Genomic DNA, 25,674 nt, shown 5'->3' on the forward strand with positions numbered 1-25,674 from the left:
CTAGTAAAACAAAGAGACTGCACATAGGTAGAAATAGGTTGGTCGTTAGCCTCACAATTAGAAAACCACTGAAAGAGGCTGCAGCAGGCAATGTAGAATATTGTAAACAACCTTTGGATTTCAGTGGAATTTCAGTTAGGTTAGTATTTCAACATAGGAAATATGGCTAAAAAGACTTTTTGCCTAGTCTTTAAAATAATGGCCTTATTTGCTGTAGAATTATGCACAAATAGGATAAAATCTATTCCTTTCTGGCTAAAAATGGTCAAAGAGCAAATATCAGCCATTGCAAAAGCTCCCGGCCTTTCTTGATGACGTCCAAGTCTTCTGAACCCTGCCGTCTAAAAGCAAAGAAATATCAAATACATTTCAAAGAGGATTTCACCCAAAATGAAAAATATTAAAATTATTAAAATTTACTATTAAAAAATAGAGATCTGATATGGATCAGACCTGATAGAGCACAGATCTGATATAAATCATCAGTGTTTCTTGCCCACCTTGCCTTCCTCTCTTCTTTCCTCTTTCCTCAATGAGTATATTGTGGGCACCACCATGTTTCCAGCGCTATTCTAGGTGCCAAGGAATCATTTTAGTTTTGAGATCAATTTTGGCAGAAATAACAGTAGCAGGACTTGTCTAAGATCAGTTTGGGAAGTTTGCTACCTACCTACGAAAATCCAGTTGGGTGGGAATGAGATAATAGGCCAAGCCTGGTGCTTACTCTCCTTTGAAAGATGTCTCTGGGCTGAGTTTGCACATAGGCACCCCAACTCAGCTTCCACCACAGCCACCCACACGTTTCTCAGGCCTGCCTAACCCAGGGAGTGAACCATCCTTCTGGATCCCTGAACGCGGGCTATTATTCATTACACCCCAGCAGGCAGCTTCCTTTGGAAGGATTCCTACCTCAGGTGTCAGGTTGCCTGTGCTTCCTGGCACCAGCCGCTCACACCTGCAGCCTCCTGGTGAGGTCCATGGGAGGCCACAGGGACGCCACCTCTGGGGCAGAGAAGTCTGAGTTGACAGCACTCAGGACAGAACCCAGACTTACGGGCTGACTGCAGTGAGAGACTTTGAAAGCTTCAGATTGGAGACACTTTGCTTTTTCATTTATTTTTGTAGAAGCAAGAAAGGCAGCGGTGTGGAAGACGATGACTCACATGCTTTTGCTCTACTGCTTAGCGTTTCTTTTGCCCACAGAATCCTGCAGGACATTATGCCAGGTAAGCAAAGGGAGGTGGGAGAAGGAACCGGTAGGGAGAGAGCAAATGGAAACGAAAACCCATCTGTCCGGCAGCTCGTAGTTACCTGTGCTCAAGTGTAGGGAGAAGATAGTGGTCCAGCCCGAAGAAATTACAGCTGTGGGTAACCAAAACCTGTTTTAGCTAATAGCTTCAGACTATTTTTTTTTTTGATTTTTTTCTACAAGTTTCCGAGATGCAATGAGGCTCAAATGATTTAAGGGTGATAAACTCTTTTTTTTTTTTTTTTCATATCCTTTGACGGTGATGACTTTTCATTGCTCACCGCTGGACAGTGCTACTTCCGTAGAGGCACTTGAAAGTGTGGGGGCAGTGAGGGATGTCACAATGACTGGGAGATACTTAATGGCATTTAGTGGGCAGGCCCTAGGAATGGTCTGGCTCAATGAGGCATTGTCCCATCCAGAATGAGAATCGTGATAGTGAACACAGTGGATGGGCCGGAAGGAGAAATGAGGAACTCTGACAGCCAATGGTTAATCAAGGTTTAACTGGGGTAAGGTTTGTAGCAATGTACTATTTGTAAGTTTTGTGGGGCAGTGAGCCTTATGACTCTCTCTAGAATATTTTCACTCATACCATAAGTCATTTTAATGTCCTTAACAGTTACTTACTTCAAATTAGGTGTGGAGAATCATTGAGCGATTGAGAGAGGGAGAGAAGGACTAAGACTACTTTGACCTTCTTAGGAACAGTGTATTATTATTGGACTACAAGTTCTGGACAGGAGTTCCATCTCTTACATTCAGATAGGGAAACTGAGGCCCATGGTGTGGAATGTGATTTTCTTGAGGTTCCGTATCTACCCAGCCACAGGACCAAGGCCAGTGCCCCGGTTTCTTCAGATTCTGTTTCTTGTTCTTTTCATTTTAATAAGTGCCTTCTTAGCGAAAGCCTCCTTAGGAAAGAATGACTTTGGAAATTCTTTCTGGGAATTTCCAAATGATATTTACTTTATCTTCTGAGTGGTGTGCCACTGGATGGGAATTTTCTCCATGACTTCCCTTTTCCCCAGCACTGGACTGGTGTCTGGCTTCTGGGAGAGGCTAAAGACTCTTTCTGAAAGACCTCTTTCAGAAGACATCCCGACCCCACAGTTTGGTTCTCTTCCCCTTCTTCATTTCCTCATCCATATTTTCCCACAAGGCAGAACTTAAAGACTAGGCAGAGCCTGGGAGATTGACTTTGTTTTCTTGGTTATTGGGGATCAAGTTATGAGCATTCCATCCTTTTCTTCTCAATTTAGAAGTTGCCGGATGCTGAGTTTCTGAGTGCTACCCCTCTCCTGACCTGTCTACGCACTCAGGCAGCTTTTCAGTTGAGCAGATTACAGGTTTTCAAAGGGTCTTTTTCCTACTGTTATGGTGAAGATTGTAGACCTTTTTTTTTTTTCTTTTTGTAGATAGAGAGAGCACTAGTGGAGAAGAAGGGCAGAGGTATTGAAAGAGAGAGAGAGGGAGAGAGAGAGAGAGAGAAGCCCAACACGGGGCTCAATCCCATGACTCTGGGTTCATGACCTGAGCTGAAATCAGGAGCTGGACGCTCAACCGCCTGAGCCACCCAGGCGCTCCTGAAGATTGAGGACATCTGAAGCTCAAGTGGCTCATATAGGATGCCACCCTAGAAATGAAATGACCAGGAGTCATATATGGATGTGCTTTGGCAAATTCACTGGGAAGAAGTAAATCAGATCTTTCACTTAAGAAGGTAGAATTTCTAGAATTCTTTGTAAATAGCATGCCACGGTCTTCTGCCCACATATGTGATCAATATAATGTGACTTCACTGGAATCTGTATAATGGGCCAAGTATTATCTGGAGTCGTCCACTTTTTTTTTTTTTTTTTTTTTTTTTTAAAGGCTCTATTAAGTAATTTATACACCCAACGTGGGGCTCGGGCTTACAACCTCAGAACCAACAGTTGCACACTCCACTGACCAAGCCAGCCAAGCGCCCCCGGAATTTCACTTTTAAGTGCTTTATTGTGGTGTATTAGAGACCATGACCCTCTCAGGATGAGTTTAGAGCATCACCTCCCTACACCCTACATCCTCCTCTGCTCTCTCCACATGCATATGGGATGGCTTGGTGGAAAGAACAGTGTTGTAGGATTGAGAAGAGCTGGGTTCTGGTTCCAACTCTAAGAGGAGCCCCCTGCATGGTTTTGTGTAAATCACCTCATCTATCAAAGATGCGCTTTCTTTATTTATAAAATAAGAAGGTCTTTCAAAACTAAAAAAAAAAAAATACGCCATTTTGTTATTTTTGTTGGGGTCAAAAGCCTTTGAGTCTCCCAGGTATGAAATAAGGCTTGAATCTGTAGACCGTAAAATGGGAAGTCAGCTTGCCTCAGTGCTTTGAAGGATATCGTAACTCACAAGTCTGCAGTGATACCCTTCACTTTAGACAGACCCTAAATGCTCAATTCAGATTCTCTTAAATTCTTATTTGGTAGAGAAAATGGAAGTGTCAGGCTTGCTTCTTGATAACACAGAGAGAAACAATATAGTGAAGGAGAGAGGGACATGACCTCTACATGTTAGTCACACCGTTGAGTCACTGAATTTCTAATTCCTTCCCTAGTGGTTTAGATCTTGGAATGCAAGTTGGAGAATTGGACCATGTCTCTTCCCAGCCACTAGAGAGCAAACTTCTGGTACAAACACAGGAAGTTTCAGTCTCTCTCTCTCTCTCTCCCCGTGTACACACACACACGCACATGTATGTCAGTATATACATACAAGCTAATATGTATATACACATATATGTACAAGACACAGAACTAGCATCTTAGGGGGGTATAAAAAACACAATACAAAATCCATCCGTGGATTTTGTTCTTAAGGAACATACAATTTAAATGAGATAATATGCATATATAAAAATGATTAGAGAGTCAAAGGCAGGAAGGTGAGTATATGTGAAGCATTGAATGAGAGGTATAGTGGTGTAAACAACAAATCCTACAGGAGACAGAGAGGGAACGATGTACCATTTGAAACTGGAAAGACTTGTTGGAAGGGACGAACTTGAGCTCTGTATGTAATAGATAGTAAGTTCATATTCAGAGAATAGTAACAGGAGCTAAATCTTAAGTACCACTTAAGATATTCCAGGCCCCATTCTAAGTGTTTTCCATAGCTGATCTCATTTATTCTTCATTAAAGTGCTCTGAGGTATCACACAATTCTAATAGTATCATTCTCACCCTGCTTTATCGATGAGGACCCTGAGGCCCAGAGAGATGAACTTTTTCAAGGTTTCAAGTAGTGGTGTTGGGATTTGGACCCAGGCGGTCTGCTCCAAGACTATACCCTTCGACCACAATATGATACTGCTGCTCAGTGAGGGGTCTAGTCTGATGAATGGGTGGGCTAGAGAAGGGTTTTTAATCAGGAGGGGTGGGAAATGCTCAGGATAGGGGGCAGCCAGATGTGAAGAGAGTTCTGTAAAAGGAGAAGAATACAGGGGTTCCTGGATGGCTCAGTTGCTTAAGTGTCTGACTCTTGATTTCGTCTCCCGTCATGATCTCACAGTTTGTGAGATTGAGCCCTGAGTCTGGCTGTGTGCTGACAGTGCGGAGTCGGCTTGGGATTTTTCTCTCTGTCTGTCTGTCTGTCTCTGCCCCTCCTGCCCTCTCTCTCAATATAAAATTAAAAACATTTTTTTTAAAGAAAAAGAATACAAAATTACAAATACAAGATTGAGGGTAAAGTGAGAATCTACTTAGGAAAGTAATTGCAACAAATTTCAAATTTAGAAATGCCGAAGAGAATTAGATTTGGTAATTACTCAGCATTATTCAGTAATAAATCCAGTAAAATAGCAATATTTTAATTAATGAACTGCCCACATTTTTGTCTCTACATTTTTAGCTGCATACTTGCATGCCAATAATTTTGTAATATTTTTTTCTGGATAGAAAATAGAAAAATTATTCAGTTTTCACTCTAGCATTGCTGATTCAATTTGTTTTTTATTATTGTTGGTTTAGAAGAATATCTTTCAGCTTCTCGTTTCATTATTAGTAACGCCATGTAAATATGTAAGACTTTTGTCAGCTTTGGGAAAACATCTAACGAGTTTCTTTCATATATGACCTGCGAAGTGTCCAGAACACTTAGAATTTTCTTGTTCTGTGACTAATTGTAACCACTCTTAAAGTAAATACCATTTATATGTTGATGTCCTCCTTGTAATGTGCTGATGACTGCAAATTACATAAATATATGCTATTAAATTCAAACTAGATGTATCCCCAACTCAACTTCTACTTCTCTAGATTCTCTAGTGCTATCCAGAATGAAGGAGAGTGTGAAGTAAGGAAAGGTGAAGTGGCAAAAAATAATGGTCTGAACAGATGGTGGTTAAGCTATTTTGCTTTTGAAATTTTAATGAAATACACGATTATGTGAACACATTGCTAAACCCTCTCTCACTGCTTGGAAGGGGCCCATATACACAAGGAATTCTACAGCCTAACCTTCATTAATCTCCACGTAAGCTCACCTCTGCTCCTGGTGCATTTCTTGGATAGAACGTTGATCCTTCTTGCCGGACTGCTCCTGCAGTGGGAGAGAAAGCCATCCAGGCTGATGAGGAATGGGGCCATGGGGACTTACTTCATGGTCTCAGCTTTTGGAGGCATCTTGGCATCAGAGCTGAGTCCGATGTGGCTGTTAGTCTGTGACTAGAATGAATCATTGGGCTGGCATATCAGTAATTAATTTTCATGTGAATTTTGATTTTCCCTTTCTAGGTTGCTAACAAAAGCAAGGAGATGTCTCCCAGGCCACAAGGTATGTCGGCAGCAGTTTGTAATCAAATGGAAGTTTTTATGTTTATTATTGTAATAGCCAGGCTCAGCCCTCTGTTTATTGGCATGGCAGACGGGACGCCTGGATGGCTGGCATGTGGATTGTTTATCTTTCTCCTATTAAATTGTACTTTTGACCCCTGCTCCCCTCTCCTCTCAGCACCCTCTGCTCCATCCTGGCCTGAGAGTTCTTTGCCAAAAACTCTTTCAATTGAGCCAAGTCAGATGGGAGCAGTGGCTAGAACAGGTCTGTGAGAACTCGTTGATGACATACTCATTCCGGAGCTGGGAGCTTTCTCCAAGAACATCGAGCGCAGTGGCTTCCATACTGTGTTCTAGGAAGCTAGAGGGGTTACAGGACGTGTCCAGCTGGTTCCTGTGGAGTGTGACAGACCTAGTGAACTGAACACGGGCTCTTGCTTCTCACTTCAACTGGGATAGTTCCACTTTTATCTGCCTTACATGTTTGAGTTCTGGATAATGTTTTGTTGGAAGCAATAGGTGTTTGCCACCGAAATAGTATGACAATCACTGATCTATTTCAATCTCCCCCCACTTTGCAAAGAAAACACACCCGATGTCTGCAGGGTTTACGTGCCCTCGCTGTGCTGACGTCTTGGTGATTGGCCCGTGCAGCCCAGAGCCCCAGCCTCTCCATCTGATGCTGATACCTTTTATTTCCCCAGGTGTATGCGATGGAGTCTGTGTGGACAATTCCCACTGCAGTCAACCTTGCCCTCCAGACTCACAGGGAAATATGGGGTTCTTATGCAGGCAGAAGAAATGGCACAAGATCACTGAAACCTGTCAGACTCTTAATGCCTTCAACATCTTTGAGGTACTATCCTTTCTCTCGCACACAGAGTGGAGTCCCCACGTTAGCAACGCATTGCATGGTCAATAAGAGAGAGGGAGAGCACAAGGCAGGGCTGGTAGGCGAGTGTGTTTGTACGTGAATACATAAACACACGCTCATCTTCTCTCCCTGCACAAGGAGGGAGGTCCTAACTGTGGGCATCTAAAAGTTTGTGCTCTGGTCTCCCACACGCTTCATGACACAAAGAAACCTGATCCTGAGGTCAGAGCTAGAAGGGCTTTCTGGAGGGATCATGGCCTACTTCTCCATCTTTGCTCATAGCTTTTTAAAATATTTTTATTTATTTATGTTGAGATAGAGAAAGCACAAGTGGGAAGGGGGCAGAGACAGAGGGAGAGAGAATCCCAAGCAGGCTCTGCACTGTCCAGTGCAGAGCCCGATGTGGGGCTCGAATTCACGAACCGTGAGATCATGACCTGAGCCGAAGTCGGATGCTTAACCGACTGAGCCACCAGGCACCCCAGCTTTTAGCTTTTTAATACGGATCTGTGATATTTAACATAGCTTTCGCTGACCAGAAGCACGGGCAACCCTGAGAACTTTTAGATGTGCAGAATTCAGACCCCATCCCAGATCTGTTGAATCTGAATTTTCATGGTATCAATCACCTCAGGTGATTTCTGTGCTCAGTAAAGCATGAGAAGCAAGCTGACCTAAAGGGAAGGACTTCGTCATCAAACAAATGAGCACATTTCCATATATACTTAAGTAATTACACATTTAAAAAAATCACGTTTGGGGCGCCTGGGTGGCGCAGTCGGTTAAGCGTCCGACTTCAGCCAGGTCACGATCTCGCGGTCCGTGAGTTCGAGCCCCGCGTCAGGCTCTGGGCTGATGGCTCGGAGCCTGGAGCCTGTTTCCGATTCTGTGTCTCCCTCTCTCTCTGCCCCTCCCCCGTTCATGCTCTGTCTCTCTCTGTCCCAAAAATAAATAAAAAACGTTGAAAAAAAAAATAAAAAAAAAATAAAAAAATCACGTTTGATAAAATCAGGACAAATACTTTTGTTCTCTTTGTGTTTCATTTACTCCTCTTCTTTCTTGTTTTGTTTTTTTTTTTTAATGTTTATTTATTTTTGAGAGAGGGAGAGAGAGAGACAGCATGAGTGGGGGAGAGAGAGACAGAGGGAGACACAGAATCCAAAGCAGGCTCCAGGCTCTGAGCCGTCAGCACAGAGCCCGACCTGGGGCTCAAACTCACAAATGGTGAGATCAGACCTGAGCTGAAGTCGGACCCTTAATAGACTGAGCCACCCAGGTGTCCCTTTTGTACTCTTTTTCTCATAAGGGCTTTACCTTTTCTGAAGTTCAGCTCCTGATTCCTTCAGAGGAGCCAATGCTTTAGCATCTAGGAACATCCCCCTTCAGTGGTTTTGCATGTGGCCACGGGGAGTGCCAGTGGATTCTTCACCTGAAGTCCCTGAGCAGACTTCAAAGGCTGCCCTCTCCAGGATGTCTGTCACCGGCCCACCCCTAATTTGAGGGACCTTTGCAAAGATACTCACAGAAAGCCACGTACCATACACTTTAATATCTAAATGCTTTCAATCAAGCTTACAGACCACTAAGTAGAATATATTCTGCTGACCTTTCATCCCAGATTCCATCCTGCACCTGTAGGGTGGTGGAAAGCCAAGGCCACCTGTTCATAACCCTGGAAACAGAGGTCCCTGTGCCACCTGTCGGGCCTAGTGGCTAGCACCCCGGTGGCTTGGTCCATCCTTGGTAGCGTTTCTAAGAAGTTCCCAGGGGATGTCTATGCTGTTGGATGGAGGGCCATGCAGGCCCTGGAAGTGGACTTGGGGTTGCTAAGCAGGGACTTTGAGTGTCTAGATGCAGGGACATGAGTTCTGAGTAGGCGTATCCTCTAGGCCCACGCAGACTTTTTGTCTTGTGAAGGGCCAGGCTAGAGGAGGCCGGAAAGGGGTCCTTTGAAGTAAGGGCTGGCAGTTTTGTTTTTTTTTTCTGTTAAAGGCCAGACAGTTAATATTTTAGTCCTTGTGGGTCATGGGGTCTCTATTGCGAGTATTTGACCCTGCCATTGTGGCATGAAAGCCGCCATAGACAATACTTAAACAAATGAGCAGATTGGGTCCCAATAAAACTTTATTTACAAAAAACAGGCAGCCAGTCGGGGGCCATGTTTGCCACTCCTGCACGGAGGTGTGGGCCCCAGAGCCTGAATCTGTAGGCGATACTGTTGTTCATTATTTTCAGTCATTCTTTTGTCTTGGCGTCAGTTGATTCATCTAAATCTAGTTCAGAATTTCCATTTTTAAAATACGCTCGTGCCTCATGCTCTGCCCCTCAGGAATAGTAAAAATAAGCTTAAATGACACTAGAAATGTATCTACACGCACAGGACATATATACGCTATAGAGACGCAGAAGGGGTCTGAAGTGGTATGCTAAAGATAACATTTACTCTCTGGAGGGAGGGGATTAAGGAGCAGGCAGCTGGCAAGCTGGGACTTTCATTTTCTGTCCGTGTGCCTTGGTATTGGGCAAGTTATTCCACAGCAGATGTGACTTTGAAGATGTGAAATTGAAAAACACGCTGCAATACACAATTGTGTGATAAGGCTGTCCTCGGTTTTAGTAAAGGTGCTTTTATTTTCAAAACAAAAGTAACATAATCAAAACTTTCTTTTTGCCACTTCGTAGACAAATTTATATTCGATCCAACCACTAGGAGGAAATACAAAAGTAGATGAGTATGCCAGAAAGCCTGAGACCATCACAGACAGGCTGATGCAAACGTGTCCGAAGGATTTGTCCTGTGTAATCAGGAACATTCGGCAGTCTCCCCGGATCCCGGGAAACATCGCTGTCATTGTGCAGCTCTTACACAACATATCCACGGTGTTATTGACAGATGTTGACGTGGCGAAGATGAAGGTGAGTAGCCTTGATTTGGCAGGATGATACCTCAGTGGAAAGGAATGCAGGTTGATTGGAATATTCAGTGGGCTTTTTGGGGTCCGAGGACCACCTCTTTCACATCAGTGTCTGTAATGCGTAGCATAACAATAAGTGTTCAATAAATGCTCAATAAATGTTCACTGAACAAGGAACAAAAGACATAGAAAAGTGAACATGCTCCATCAGTAAGCATTTAGAGACAGCACTTATTGGGTACTGGATCAGATACCGGAATAAGCTTTCCCAATGTGTATTTTAGCCACTGGAAACCTCTAAGAACCATTCTGGTTCTTGCAGAGACTTTTCTTACTTTTATTTTTGAGTCAGAATAATAGATTGCTAAAATAGAAAATGACTGAATGCAAAGAAAACAGCCATACATATGTGCTGCAGAAGTGTGAAATGGAATTGGACTTCTTTTCTTTTCTTTTCTTTTCTTTCCTTTCCTTTCCTTTCCTTTCCTTTCCTTTCCTTTCCTTTCTTTTTTTCTTTTCTTTTCTTTTCTTCTCTTCTCTTCTCTTCCCTTCCCTTCCCTTCCCTTCCCTTCCCTTCCTTTCCTTTCCTTTCCTTTCCTTTCCTTTCCTTTCCATTCCTTCCTCCTTTCCTTTCCTTTCCTTTCCTTTCCTTTCCTTTCTTTTCCTTCCTCCTTTCCTTTCCTTTCCTTTCCTTTCCTTTCCTTTCCTTTCTTTTCAATAATGTGTTTTTTAAAAGTTTTATCTATCTATCTATCTGTCTATCATCTATTGAGAGAGAGAGTGCATGCGAGTGGGGAAAGGGCAGAGAGAGGAAGAGAGAGAATCCCAAGCGGGTCTGCGCTGTCAGCATAGAGCTTGACGTGGGGCTCAATCTCACAAACTGTGAGATCATGACCTGAGCCAAACTCCAGAGTCGGCTGCTTAACTGACTGTGCCACCCAGACACCCCTTATTTTTGATCTTTGAGGCAGAGGACAAAAAGCAGGTTCAGCCTCTGGGGTTACTTGTCAATTCGCTATGTTTCTGCACAGGGTCTTGCACACAGTTGGGATTTAATAGATGTTAATTGCATGATGGGTACACTGAGCAGGGTAAGCGAGTTGCTGGCTTCACCAAGATGTGAAGTGGGACCGATGATGTCCATGAGCTGTCCACCTGGCTGCCTCACAGGGAGACATTGCATATGTGACACGAGGGCAACTCACTCCTTGCTCTATCCCTCAACTTACATTTTGGTGGTGTGTGGGTACCCTGGGGATCTCATTACGATGCTGATTATGACTCATCGGGTCTAGGGTGGGCCCTGAGATTGCGTATTTCTAAGAAGTTCCCAGGGGATGTCTATGCTGTTGGATGGAGGACCACACTTGATGAAAGTGACTCTTGACTGTTCTGGCAGATGCCCAGAGCAGCTCAGTACTAATGCTGGTTCTTCCTTGGCAGAGTTACAGCATCATGGCCAACCACATTCTTAACAGCAAAAGCATCTCAAACTGGACCTTCATCCCGGACAGAAATAGCAGCTGTGTCCTGCTACACTCAGTCAACTCCTTTGCCAGAAAGCTATTTATAAATAAATATCCGATTGACATATCAGATGTCTTCATTCATACTATGGGCACTGCCATATCCCCAGACAACACTGGAAAGAATTTCAGTTTTTCAATGAGAGTTAATGACACCAGCAGTGAGATCACTGGGCAGGTGTTGATCAGTAGAGATGAACTTCGGAAGGTGCCCGCTCCTTCTCAGGCCATCAGCATTGCATTTCCAACTCTTGGGGCCATCTTAAAAGCCAGTTTTTTGGAAAACGTCACAGTGAATGGGCTTGTCTTATCTGTCATTTTGCCCAAGGAACTTAAAAGAATCTCACTGATTTTTGAAAAGATCAACAAGTCAGAGGAGAAGAGGACACAGTGTGTTGGCTGGCACTCCTTGGAGAGCAGATGGGACCAGCAGGCCTGTCAAATAATTCAAGAAAACTCCCAGCAAGCTGTTTGCAAATGTAGGCCAAGCAAGTTGTTTACCTCTTTTTCCATTCTTATGTCACCCCACATCTTGGAGAGCCCGATCCTGACTTATATCACGTACATAGGCCTGGGCATTTCTATTTGCAGCTTGATCCTTTGCTTGTCCATTGAGGCCTTGGTCTGGGGTCAAGTGACAAAGACAGAGATCTCGTACTTACGCCATATATGCATCGCTAATGTTGCGGCCACCTTGCTGATGGCTGATGTGTGGTTCGTTGTGGCTTCCTTTCTTAGCGGTCCAGTGACACATCACAGTGGGTGTGTGGCAGCAACATTTTTTGTTCATTTCTTTTACCTTTCTGTGTTTTTCTGGATGCTTGCCAAAGCACTCCTTATCCTCTATGGAATCCTGATTGTCTTCCATACACTGCCCAAGTCGGTCCTGGTGGCAGCTCTCTTTTCAATCGGCTATGGGTGCCCCTTGGTCATTGCTGCTATCACAGTTGCTGCCACTGAGCCCGGCAAAGGCTACCTACGGCCTGAGGCCTGCTGGCTCAACTGGGACGTGACCAAGGCCCTCTTGGCCTTTGTGGTCCCAGCTCTGGCCATTATGGTAGTGAACCTGGTCACAGTCACACTCGTGATTGTCAAGACCCAGCGACCCGCCATTGGCAGTTCCATGTTCCAGGAGGTGAGAGCCATTGTGAGAATCAGTAAGAACATCGCCATCCTCACACCGCTGCTGGGACTGACCTGGGGATTTGGAATAGCCATGGTCATTGATGACAGCAACCTTGCCTTCCACATTATCTTCTCTGTGCTCAATGCATTCCAGGTAAGTCTAGATGCTACTGACCAAGTACTAAGTGAGAGAATTCAGGAAGAAGTTTTGTGATTCGGAGCTTTTGGAATCATATTTCTTTATTTCTGTCTTTTTTAAAAATTCATTTATTTATTTTGGGAGAGAGCGAGCACGAGCAGGGGAGAGGCAGAGAGAGGGAGAGAGAGAGAGAGAGAGAGAGAGAGAGAGGGAATCCCAAGCAGGCTCCGCATTGTCAGTGCAGAGCTTGATGTGGGACTCAAACTCATGAACCGGAAGATCATGACCTGAGCAAAACCAAGAGTTGGAAAGTCAACCGACTGACCCACCCAGGAGCCCCATAGAATCGTATTTCTTTATAAAAGACAATAGATTTGGAATAGAACATTAAGTGAGGAAATAAACTCTTTTTCCCCAGAAAGGCCTGGATGCAAATCTTGACTCTCTCATTTACTGATATATAACGTTCTTTTGAGGTATTTGATTAACTTTTCTGAGCCATATTTTTCTCACTTATAAAATGGGTATTACCACTGCCTGCCTGAAATACTGAAATAAAACAGTGGGTGGAAAGCATCAAGTTCAAAAATGACCTAAAGATCATGAATAGCACTACAGTAGGCTGAGCTGCTACTGTTCAGAACTAAATACCACTACTTCCCCCAAATCTAGGTACCCAACTGGAGGTATTAAAATGTGCACATTCATGGCATTTCTTTCCATTTAGAATTTTTGGTTCCCATTGGAAACCATCTTATTGTAATGAGGCAAGTCATACAGAATGATATTAACGATGGTTTCTCTTCTCTTCTCTCACCTCTATGAATTAAGCAATGTTCACAGTTTCACGGGTATCTTTGCCAAATTTTTTATGCTTATATACAAATATATTTTCACATAATATAGGGGTTAAAATATACATTATTATGCACCTTACTTTTTCACTTAAAGATACATTGTAGCATCTTACCAGGTTACCATGTAGAAATATGACAGGATAGTATGCTGTATTCAATAAGCCTCTACTTGACTGAATTTTTTTTCATTTTTTTTTTCTGTCACCGGGTACCAAGGAGCCAAAATTTATTACACTGAATGTTAAATATGTAGATAGGAACTAGTTGATAAGAAAGCTTTTATCTTTCTAAAGACCTTTAAAATAATCCTTTCTTCTGAGTGTATGCTTATTCGGAAATAAATGTTTTACCTAATGGATAATAGAGATTTTGGGTCAAATATTTTCTCCTTTTTCTCTTTTAAGATTTGTGTATAAACAATTTCATTAAAATTTTTTTTATTTTTATTTAAAAAATTTTTTTTAATGTTTATTTATTTTTGAGAGAGACAGAGACAGAATGTGAGTGGGTTAGGGGCAGAGAGAGAAGGAGACACAGAATCTGAAGCAGGCTCCAGGCTCTGAGCTGTCAGCACAGGGCCTGATGCAGGGCTTGAACTCATGAACTGTGAGATTATTACCTGAGCTGAAGTGAGACGCTCAACCAACTGAGCCACCCAGGCGCCCCTAAAAAGTTTTTTTAATGTTTATTTTTAAGAGAAACAGAGAGAGAGGGAGACACAGAGTGTGAGTGGGGGAGGGGTAGAGAGAGAGAGGGAGACACAGAATCTGAAGCAGGGTCCAGGCTCTGAGCTGTCAGCACAGAGCCCGACACAGGGCTTGAACCCACGAACCGTGAGATCATGATCTGAGGCTAAGTTGGACACTTAACTGATTGAGCCACCCAGGGGCCCCCAGTGATTTCATTTTATAATAAGCATTTTGATGCCTTGGAGAACAAAGCTAATAATAATGATAATAATGGTTCCTTGTCTTTGGGATCTCTGTTTTTATGCATTTCTATAGAAAATATGAATAGTATCCTATAATTTTTGTATAGCTCTTATCCATGTTTATGTGGCTAGTCATGCATAGGGCTGGGAGAACAACCTAGTGTTCTTAAATTTCTGTTCAGTATATTCCCATGGCTATTTGTCAGGAACCCTTAAGGAGTTGATGTATCTACTCCTCAACATTTCCCTTTCCTTGTCACCCGGTGTTGGGGTTGCAGATCTTTACTGTGATTTTTGTTGGGACTAGGCTCTGAGCACTCGTATTTTGGTGCCATGAGTTCCTTTACCTGTCATGACAGGATCAACTTGTAATTTCAACTCAGTTTTTGTCTTGACTCCTGGCAAGGGGGATGGAGCTCATCCAAATGCCAGTACTGATGGAGGTGAGAAGCTGAGAGCAGGGTGTGGGTGAAGGGTAGACCCTGAGCATGAGGACTGGTAGGTATTAGGCACCGGTGTGCTGGAGCTGGTTTGCCCTGGCTCAAGAGAAATGACTTCTATTTTTAGGAATTTTGCAAAGGGACATCATTAAAAATTAAACATATAAACTTTTAATTAAATAAAACAATGGCTCTGTTTAAGGTCCTACATCCTCCAAATGCATTACTTCCTAATTATTTGTCTACACTTTACTTTGCTTGTGAGGGTATTTGCATCTACTGTATGTGTATGGTGGAAACCCTGTATTATGATGTGTCCATCCCTTTCTAACTCCATCTTCAGTGATGTCATGTTGTTAGATTTAAATCAGCCAGGGTGGGAGTATTTAAATGGAGACTGGTAAGTGCTTCAAATTAGGAGAGCTGGTTATTGCTATTTACCAGAGCCGTGGACCAGGGCATCCTGAGGATGCCCAGTGTTGGAGGAGAGAAAGGAGAGCCACAGATCTGTTGAGGTGGGAGACACAATGAAGTGAGCAGAAGGAAGCAGGACAAGCAGAGTCTTAGGAAGAGCCAAGATGAGGGGCAGCTGGGGCTGATAGAGCAGAGAGGGGAGAGAGACTCCTAAACACACTGGGAGGTCCAGAAGATGTAAGAGAAAGACTCTTCTGAAGCTTTCCTGGTCCTAGCCTCATGTGAGCACCTCCATTGGTTTTAAAGCTCGATCATCCCCTTTACCAGAGGATAATTATTATGTAGTCAATTGCTGATTTGACTGCTCACTTGTAATCCATAACTTCTGGTTGGTATCCTCTCTTGTATTTACTGAATACAACTGTAAATACAGTTCCTTTCGTATGCCTTCCATAGCAGTAGCTGTAGGTTGGGTAAGCTGTGGGGACCCCCTCATAGCTGTTGTGGCTAGAGAAAATAAATGTCTCAGTTCATTTGAGCCGCTGTAATAAAAATACCGTAGATTGGGTGGCTTACAAACAACAGAAATTTATTTCTCACAGTTCTGGAGGCTGGGAAGTCCAAGATCAAGGCACATACAAATGTGGTGTTTGGAGAGAGCTTGCTTCCTGCCTCATAGATCGATACCATCTTCTTGCTAGAACATCACATAGCAGAAGGGGCAAGGGAGCTTTCTGGGGTCTCTTTTGTAAGCGCACTAATCCCTTTCATGAGGGCCCCACCCTTGTGACCTAATTACCTTCCAAATGCATGCCTCCACTTTGGGCATTAGGATTTAACATACAAATTTTGGCGGAGAGGATATGAACATTCCTTCCATAGCAGTAAAGCATATATTTTAAAACATGGGAGAACACCTTGACATTTATCTGCTCAAATTAAGCTTTATCTGCTAAAAGAAATGCAAAGAAGCGACTACCAGTGTATTTTATCAATCAGATACTAAACCTTTGACTAATAATCTATCCAAATTTTCTGAATGATATTTCGTGTAACTTTTCCCAAGGTGGGACCAATAAAAAGTGATCCTACTGGAATATGTTCCTGTTACATGTTTATGAGTGTACAAATTCAGGTTGCATAATAAAGCAGTTAAACACACACAAACACAGATATAGATGCACACACACAAATAGAAACACACATTTACTGAGTACTTATTGTGTGTCAAGCATTATGCTAAATGTTGCAGATATGAATATAATTGGTTTAGCCTCAAGAAATTGAAAATCTAACAAGGAGAGAAATTCCTCTTAGTCCTTTAGCCAAAGGAATGCATGTTTTGGAAGAAACGGGCTAAACGTACAGTTCCTAGATATTTTAAAAATTTAACTCCTGGGCAAAATTCATGGAGATTCTGATTTAAAATGTATTCCCGGTACCAAAACCAGACCTGGTTGTATTTGTTCCAGGCATCTTTATATGAATGATGCTTTGTAACCTATGTGACCATGCTAGCAATGACATTTTCTTGGTAGACACAATGACAGATTTCAATAGTTATCTTATAGGCTAAGAGTGTCACACAGAAAAGCAATCTGATAGAAGGTCTCCAAGCTTTGGAGTGCTTGGTGGACTGGCTGAATGGAGAGGTGGATTTAGTATGTTTGGGGATTGGATGAGCTTCGTGGTCAGCACTGGTCCCTGTGAAATCCTCCACCTGTCAGCTAAGCTTTTACAAATAGAGGTAGCAGTGGGTTTGATGTTGCTGTTACTGAGTTGCAACATCTTTATGGCACCACTTATATTAAACCCATGTGTCCTCATAGGCATCTGCTTAGCTAAGTGTTCACATTCGATTATGAGATCAAAGCAGCTTAACAGAGGGATGCCTTGCTAATCAAAGTCATTATCTCACTTCTCCTCTCAGGTGGGCCGGGACTCAAGTAACCACGCCTTCAGGAGAAACTAATGAATGTTGCTATCTGTTACATTTTGAAAGTTGAATCTCTGAGTTTCTTTCTACTTGTCTGAAAAATGGGATGAATACTTTTTCTTCGTTCTTCCAGGGGGGTTCTGTGCCAATTCAAATGGACTGTAATGATAGAGGAACAGCCTCCTTTTGACTTTAATGGGGTCTCTTTTTGAATGGATGGTAAGGGATAGGAGAGCTATAATTCCCTCTATGTCATATTTGGAGCACCTGTTTCTGAGCACCTGTTATGTGCTTAGAAGCTCAATCTGTTTTATGTCTTAGGGCCCATGTACTTGACTTTTCCTTAAAATTTATTTTTTTTTTTGTTTACTTATTTATTTTGAGAGAGAGAGAGAGAGATAGAGAGAGAGAGCAGGGGAGGGGCAGAGAAAGAGGGAGAGAAAGAATCCCAAGCAGGCTCTGCACTGTCAGCACAGAGCCTGATGCAGGGTTTGAACTCACGAACCGTGAGATCATGACCTGAGCTGAAATCAAGAATGGGATGCTTAACTGACTGAGCCACCCAGGCACCCTGTACTTGATTTTTCTTTTCAAGTTTTATAATTTTCTTTGGTTGTGGATGGGGGAAGGAAGTTGAGAGTGCTAACAGAAGCTGAGCATAGCTGCTTTGCTTTTTTTGTGTGGAAGTTTCTTTCATTAGTTTGTCCAAGGACTGCAAAACTGCTGTCCATGGCCTAACATCTCCTCTGAGTCTTGCTCAGACTATTGTGTTCTAGTGAGATATATGTTCTGGCGAGCTCCTGGTCAATGCTAAATGCTTTTAGTTTGCCCTACTTAAAAAGAAATCCCCATAATCTTCTTGTATGAATCACAGACCTTGGTCTGTTGGGTTTAGTGACGTATCCCAAGTGTCGAGAACAGTGGCTGGCACGTGGAAGAGGCTCAATGAATATTCATTGAGTGTATGAACCCAGGTCGTGTGGCCTTAACAGAGTCAAAGATTTAATAAATTGTTTTTATTTCGTTTGTTTTTTAAACTAGAAAAGGACTGATAAATACCAATATTTATTATTATTATTATTATTGTAAATGGCTTTTCTTTCCTCTTCTTTCTCAGGGCTTCTTCATCTTGGTGTTTGGAACAATCCTGGATCCAAAGGTATTGTAAATCCTCTTCCCCCCCTCCTCCCTCTCCTCCTCCTCCTCCTCCTTTTTCTTCTTCTTCTTCTTCTTCTCCCCCCCCTCCCCATTTTCTTCCTCCTCCTCCTCCTCTTGCATTAACTGTATTTGGCCCTGGAATTCTCACTTGGAAAGACCCCTTACTGAGCATCTTTGACTTCAGTCATTTGTGCACACACTCAAACAGGGCATCACTCTTTTTTATGATGGAAGTAATATCTATCTTACAAACTCTTACAGAGCTGAGCATTTTATGTGCATTGCCTCTAATCCTTAAAACAATCTTGGATATTCTTATATTCCATTTTATGGATGAGGAAACTGAGACTCAGAGTGGTTAAACTTGCCCATGATCTCTACAGAAACCCACTCTAGCAAGTTGAAGCAGAAAGAGGACTCATGAAATCTTACAATATCATCTTTGGGGAAGTCCCTCTGGCTTAGAGCCTTGGAGGCTACATCCCAGGCACAGTTCCCCATCCATAGCATGGAACTAGACACCAATGTTCCTCCTCATTTTCCTGGGCCCAGATAGCACAGCTTGCCAGGCCAAGGTCAGGTAGCAGATGGTAAGCTAGAATTGCTGCTACTGTTGTCTTGGAAGTCACCTTCACCCTGCCTGTTGGGGCCCCCTGGCACCTGCTTCTTTGCACTGACATGTCTGATTGGCTGAGTCCAGGTCACATGGCTGCATCTTAGCTGCAAGAGAAGTTGGGACAGTGAGTTCTACTTTATAGAGCGGTGGACCCAGAGAAGGGAATTTCCCAAGTACGGATGAGTGTGAATAGGTGGTGAGTGGTGAAGACACATAAAGACTAAACATGAATAAAATATCAAATGGTTACCCAGCCTTCTAAGATCACCCTCTTTCACCCCCTGCCTCCTGGAGTGAGACAAGCAAGCCACCCTCTCAAATGTAGATGCAAACACTTCCCCTGCAGGGGCGTTTAATGAATTAATTTTTTTATCTATGCTATTCTATTATTAAGTTAATGTCTGAGGTTTGTGAAAGGGGCAATTCACACCGGTCCTTTCATTTTGTTATGAGGATACCATATCAACCTAACAAAAATTATTTAGAGGTGGCAGAGTATTAGTGTTTCAGTCTTTCTATGTACTATCTCTGAGACACTGGGGAGTCCTTCACTCTCAGGAACCCAGATCCCCTAAACAGAATGCAGAGATAATGATGATTTTCCTGCCTCTTCTGCCAGATGAGGTAGAGAACCAATGTGATTTTGCAAGTGAAAAAACACAGAAAGCATTTAAGGTGGTACACAGTTGCATACCGTATGATTGTGGGTTTTTTTTTCTTTATTAACCATAATACCACAACTAGTATTTGTTGTCAAAGCATCAGCAGCAACATTTTTACTTACTGATTTACCAGGTGTTATGAGATGTGCAAAGAACTCTAAGACCTACAACTTTCTACCAAGATCAAAACCTCTCATATTTAAAATTATAATAGGTAAAGACTCAAAGATGTCACAGGACCAAACATGATTAATTGATACAAAGCTGTATATGCCAGTAGTCAAATTTTTACATCAGTAAAAAACAGTGAGCATGTGTCCCCAGATGTGTTTATTATTAATTTACAAAGTATGTATTTTGCACACTGTGAAACATAAAAAGGAAGAATTGTAAAGAGAACCTCCAGTATGTCTTCTCATATCCTCATGGGCCCTTGAGGGCACAGCCCCCAAACCCCGGGGGGTGCTCCTTCCTCTCCGGAGCCTGTGTGTGGCAAAGAACATCACATTTTCTGCGAAGGGTGAAGTCACTCTGAGCTGGAGGACTTGGGCATCCATTAACTGTCAAGACAGAACTATAAGGCCTTGGAAGATGAGTGGCATTTTGTAAAGTAGAAGGGAAGACAGAGTAAAAACAAGAAGACACTGCCTGCGTTCAGCCAGAGAGATTGAGGGAAAATGACAGGTTGGTCTGGAGTCAGGAGACATGAACTCAAGTCCTGGCTCTTCTCCGCAGTCAACTGACTTTTTGGCTCTTCTCACCAGTCAACTGACTTTGGGTGTCCCTTCATCTCCTGGACTTAATGTCCTCGGTTATAAAATGGAAATAATGGTACCTATCTGACAGGGCCGTTTTTTGGATAAAATGAGATGGCGGGTGTGAAAAGGACTTTAAAGTGCTTTTTCAAGACAAAATATAAATATACAATAAAATACAATTAAAGAAACAAAATATATTTGACACTAATATGCTATATTAATATTCTATTAATTTATATTATATATTACATTAGTGTTAATAAAGAATATATCATCATATATTATATAGTATTGAATATATATTAAATAGATTTACCTTTCATATTTATATGTACGTTAAATCTATTTAATATATATTTAAAAAACAAAATAGAATTGTTATTTATTATTCTTATTATTCTCCGTTCCACGGGCTTTTGCCATATTGCATAAGATTTTTTTTTTTTTTTTTTAGCTTTGGATTGACCTCTAGAAAGCAGGGTTTAAATAACTGGCAGCTGTGGGAAATGTTCAACTATTCAAGGGCTGCAAAAAAACTCCCAGTGCTAAGTCAAAGATTGCTCTAACCCGTGGCAAAATGTGCTTCTTAGTCACTGGGTTCATGTTGAAGGCCCCTGAGTATGAGTGTCCTGAGCCAGCCTCATCTTCCTTGTGCTTCCCCCTCTCTCCACCTTTTCCCGAACCACTCCTCCAAGTTCCTGATCCCTCCATGACCCACCGACAGGACCCAGCTGGTAACACCCTCCCTTGCCAGAGTGTTCGCCAGGCCCCAGCACGTGTGATGGCCTCTCGTAATTTTTTAAATTATTAACCCCTTTTGTTCTCTCTCCAGATAAGAGAAGCTTTAAAGGGTCGAGTAACTTCTGCAAAATGGATCTCCAGAATCTCAGAGGTAAAGCCTTCATGTGCATTATTGCATTTAGACGTTTGACAAGATGACAACAGTGTTGGCATTTCTGGCGTATGGACTGTTAATAAACCAAGCACCTTAATGCTCTGTGGTATGGGTTTTTCAGAAGTGCCAAGGGAGCACCTCTTTGAGCTGTTCAGATTCTTTCTGGAGTGGTGGGACCACATCCAAAGAAAGGAAAGCACACTTAAATGCATTTAGAGGAGAGTGGCCAGGCAGGGGGTCGGGAGGGGGCCTGGAGGGACAAACCGCGACTCATGCAGCAGGAGAGCAAGCCTGTGATGAGGCAGGGAAATGAGAGAAGGGAAAATCTCAGCTTCCCTTGATAGGCTGTTCGTTCTCCATGACTCCAATCGGTTGAACCACATCCACAGTGTGAAAGTCCAGGGAAACAAATTCTGACCCTCCACAAAGAACTTCCTCATAGCTTGATTTTCAAGAAGGATGACTGCCATGGTTACCGGAATTGTAAGAGAAGGTTCGGGGCTGCTCAGCGGTGTTGTGGAGAAGGCTCTACAGTTTAGTAGCCCACAAGCCCTCTCCTTGATGTTCACTTCCTACAGTGTAGAAATCATGTATTGTTAGGCCAAGTTTCGCTCCCTCAGCTCTTCTGAGTGAGGGAAAAACTAAAAAATGTTTAAATGGCAGCACGAGGGGATCAGTGTTGGCCCAGGGAACATACTGAGTCACAAGAGAAGAGGCAATCTAGAGTTTCCCATGCCAACATCGGATGGGATCTATACCACCGTGCGTGGACTGGGTTGCAGGACATGTGCATGGAGAGGGGTGCCCCATCACTGTAGAGCTGGTACCCATGGCCCTGAGTAACAGCATTGGCCCCCCATATGTCCTTTGCCTTTCTATTCTCTCCTCTTTAGGCCCCCTTTTATCTTCCCTCCTTTCTCTTCCCTCTATTTTCCTGTCTCCTTTCCTGTTACTCTTACCTAAACTTGGTCCTTGGTCTCCAAACCTGGCAGATTGTTGACCTCTCTATATCTTTTCCAGCTGAAATTTTCAAAAGCTAAGTTTTATTGAGAATAAACGTCAATAGTTACTCAAAGCAGTGGTTCTCAACATTACCCGAAGATCAGAATCGATTAGGAAGCTTCAAAAAATGTTGCTTGAGTCTCACGCCTGAAGATTCTAATTGGATCGGTCTGCGATGTGTCTGGGAGTTTTACAAGCTCCCCAGGTGGTTCTAACGTAGCCGATGCTGAGACCCTACCTAGCATTGTACATATTTGCCTCCGATCAGTCTGCCTGGCATAAGTATCCCCTTACCACCTCACTGGGTCTGTCCCCTGCTCTCAGGAGAGTCTTGGCTCTTCCAGTTGCTTCCAGTCTGTCACTGTTCCTTTCCTTATGCATTTCTAGTACTGATCCATTCAGCCACCACAGGGGTGAATTGCTCTCTGATCATCTGGCCCACTTCTCTTCGTGTCTGTACTTAAATACAAGTCAGGATTATACCCAGAACTTTATTACCAGTTTGTTGGTTGTTTGAGTCAGTGGTTTCAATGCTGGCTGCACCTTAGAAACATCTAGAGAACTTTTAAAAAATACCACGTACGTCCAAGAAAATTTAAAGCAGGGAGTAGGGCCTGTCACTTTTTTTGGTTTGTTTTAAAGTTTCCCAGTGATTCTGAAGAGCTGCCAAGGCCATGAACCACTGGTCCAGGAACCTGGTAAATTTATCCTAACGTCTTAAAATCCTTCCCCTGCCCGCTAGCTGTAGGCTGTTCCAAGTCGGTTTTATCAGCCCTCCTCAGAGGAAGTAGGGCTTGTCTGTCTTCTCTCCTACTTCGCAGACCTCTGCTCCCCGTGTAGCAATCTCCTACAGGCCAGGCTGAACCCTTTCCCCTGTCACAGCTGTCTGCGGGGCATCAGTCCCAGCTCCCCAGACTCAGGATAAGAAATGTGTTCTTTTGGTATCCGGTGTGGTGAGTTAGTCCACGCTCATGCGGTAATCATTTCACCAGAGAGCTGATGCATCTTAAGCAACATTTACCTAAAACACGAGGATCTTTTAGACTCAGGTACATTATAAAAGGATGACTGTATCATGGAAGATTCCAGCAGGCCTGCTGAGAAAAGCTATTTGAGGGCTAGGAGGCGTTCTGGTGTTGCTCTGTCTCTCCACGCCACTCAGCTGCCTTCTCCCCATCTCCCTCCCAAACTAGAGACCCCTCAGGACCGGGAGCCAGGCCAGGTGGGAGCCGGGGGATCTCTCACACGGGCCTGTTATTGTGTTGTACGTGGTGCTAATACAAAGAAGGAGGGGGTTAGAGTGAAGGGATAAAATAAATTGCTGTGGGTCACAGTTCTCTATGTGCTTTGACTAGTTGTGATAATTGAAAAGACTACTAATGATAAATGCAATTATGCCTCTGTCATCAACAGAATCTTTCTACTGATTTCTCTGGTCACCCCACCAAAGGGCCAAGCTAACACAGCCGGCTATACTCCTAACTTGGGAGGTGAGTGCAAAGGAAGGGGTTCCCAAATTCATGACATTGTAATTAAGAATGTTTTTTGTTTTTCTTTTTTTAATGTTTCTTTTTTTTTAAATTTTGTTTTTTTAAAGTTTATTTACTTTTGAGAGAGAGAGAGAGAAGGAGAGAGAGAGAGTGCGAGCAGGGGGAAGGGGCAGAGAGAGAGGGAGACACAGAATCCGAAGCAGGCTCCAGGCTCTGATCTGTCAGCACACAGCCCGATGCGGGGCTTGAACTCATGAACCTCTGGATCATGACCTGAGCTGAAGTCAGACACTTAACCAACTGAGCCACCCAGGTGCCCATGAATGTTTTTTTTCTTGATTGAAAGGATTCTTCTTATACAATCTATTCTCCTCTAGCTATGGTTGGAGTTACATTCACACTTCTAATTCTTGCATTCCTGAAATTTTTGTTGTCGCTATAAAACAGTGAGGCGTGTCTGAGAATGGTTGTAAGTTAGCCTGAGTGTATTTAAAGGGGGGTATTTGCACAGCTCTACATGACTGCTGCCTCTCTTCTCTCTCTAATTCCCCATCCCCAGGACATGATATCAATAATATCCCCACACATCCTACTGTGGCCCCTCTCGTTCCCTAGTGTTGAAAGATCAAGGAATTATCGTAAACACCACCTGTGAGAGGCTTCAGGGATAATGCAGAAGTTAATTCACTTTTGAGGTAATGTCTGAGAGACAGAGATGTAGAAACAGAGAGACGGGAGTTACAGGGGAAACAGAAATACAGAGACACCGAGGGGCGTGGTGACTCTGGGTCATAAGAGAACCACCCAGACATGTGGACATGTGCAGGCAAGTCTTCCAATCCTCTGTGTCCAGGTCTCTATAGATCTAGAGAGAGAAGATCAGACAGAAAGATGGAGACACCCACAACAGGATGCCCACATTTGCGGTGAGTCAGAGAGATACAGAGAGAAGCCAACGGTTACAGAGAGAGACCCAGAAAACACAGAAAGAAACAGAAACATACACAGAGACTGAGGCTCACTCAGAGACACACATAGAGTGACAGCGACAGAAATGAGGACAGATGCAGAGAGAGGCATTCAGATACATAGACAGAGACCCTCCCCTCCCCCCATCCCAATACCTCCTGGCTCCCATGAGCCTCTGTGGCTGAGACCTTCGGTGGCAGCCCAGGGCCTTGTACAAAGAAAGGGGTCTTTTCCAAGAGGAAAGGAATCGGTCCTGCTTACAGAAAGACAAGGATTGTAGCTCAGCATTTGTAGGCTGTGGAAAACCAGCCTGTTCCCTGGATTCCAGAGTGACTTAAAAGAAAGAGACTCTCCATTTGCCAAGGAGGCTCTACCCAAAGGGGCTTACTGTTCCAGAAAGAGTGAGCCTGTAGTGTAGTTGCTGTGAGGCTTTTGGGTCTTGCCACCTGTTCATTAAAGTTGTGGTTTTCTGTTCTTGACAAGGTCGTACATCCCGGGAATGGCGGAGCCCCAGGAAAAATGTGCTTACTCCTGTCTTCTTGCCTCTGGGGAGTATGAAGGAAGCCTCCCATGCTGTGGTGCTGATGGAGGAAGATGTGAAGTATGGGGAGGGTGGAAGACCCCTCTGTCCAAGCTGCTCTGTGATGCTGAACATTTCTCCCCACCAACTCTCAATGTATATATACGCCATGCCGGGCGTCCATAACGGGACAGAAAGACACAGTGGGCCGCAGCAGAGCCTTGGTCTCGTGGAGCCTCCAGCTCCATGCTGTTGGGTCATGTTTATCCTCAGGAAGAGAGTCTGGTTCATCTTGGCAAAAGTGGCCTAGGATGTCACCTGGCTGGATTCTGTGCGTTGCCAAGGGAGGGGCCCTCATGAATAGCCACCAACAGTTGGGCTGAC

The 25,674-nt window shown here is 43.4% G+C and overlaps 1 protein-coding gene across 1 annotated transcript; it reads left to right on the forward strand.

Moving 5' to 3' along the window:
* Positions 1-1,034: 1,034 nt before the first annotated feature.
* ADGRF2 (adhesion G protein-coupled receptor F2) lies at positions 1,035-23,803 on the forward strand. The gene is made up of 8 exons (XM_049653780.1): positions 1,035-1,226; positions 6,025-6,064; positions 6,768-6,919; positions 9,620-9,853; positions 11,296-12,657; positions 18,338-18,379; positions 21,247-21,306; positions 23,725-23,803. The coding sequence occupies exons 1-8, from the start codon at positions 1,155-1,157 to the stop codon at positions 23,770-23,772; spliced, it is 2,010 nt and encodes a 669-aa protein (XP_049509737.1). The 5' UTR covers positions 1,035-1,154; the 3' UTR covers positions 23,773-23,803.
* The last annotated feature ends 1,871 nt before the right edge of the window (positions 23,804-25,674 follow it).

The sequence above is a fragment of the Panthera uncia genome, assembly GCF_023721935.1.
Source record: "Panthera uncia isolate 11264 chromosome B2 unlocalized genomic scaffold, Puncia_PCG_1.0 HiC_scaffold_24, whole genome shotgun sequence".
Lineage (NCBI taxonomy): Eukaryota > Metazoa > Chordata > Mammalia > Carnivora > Felidae > Panthera > Panthera uncia.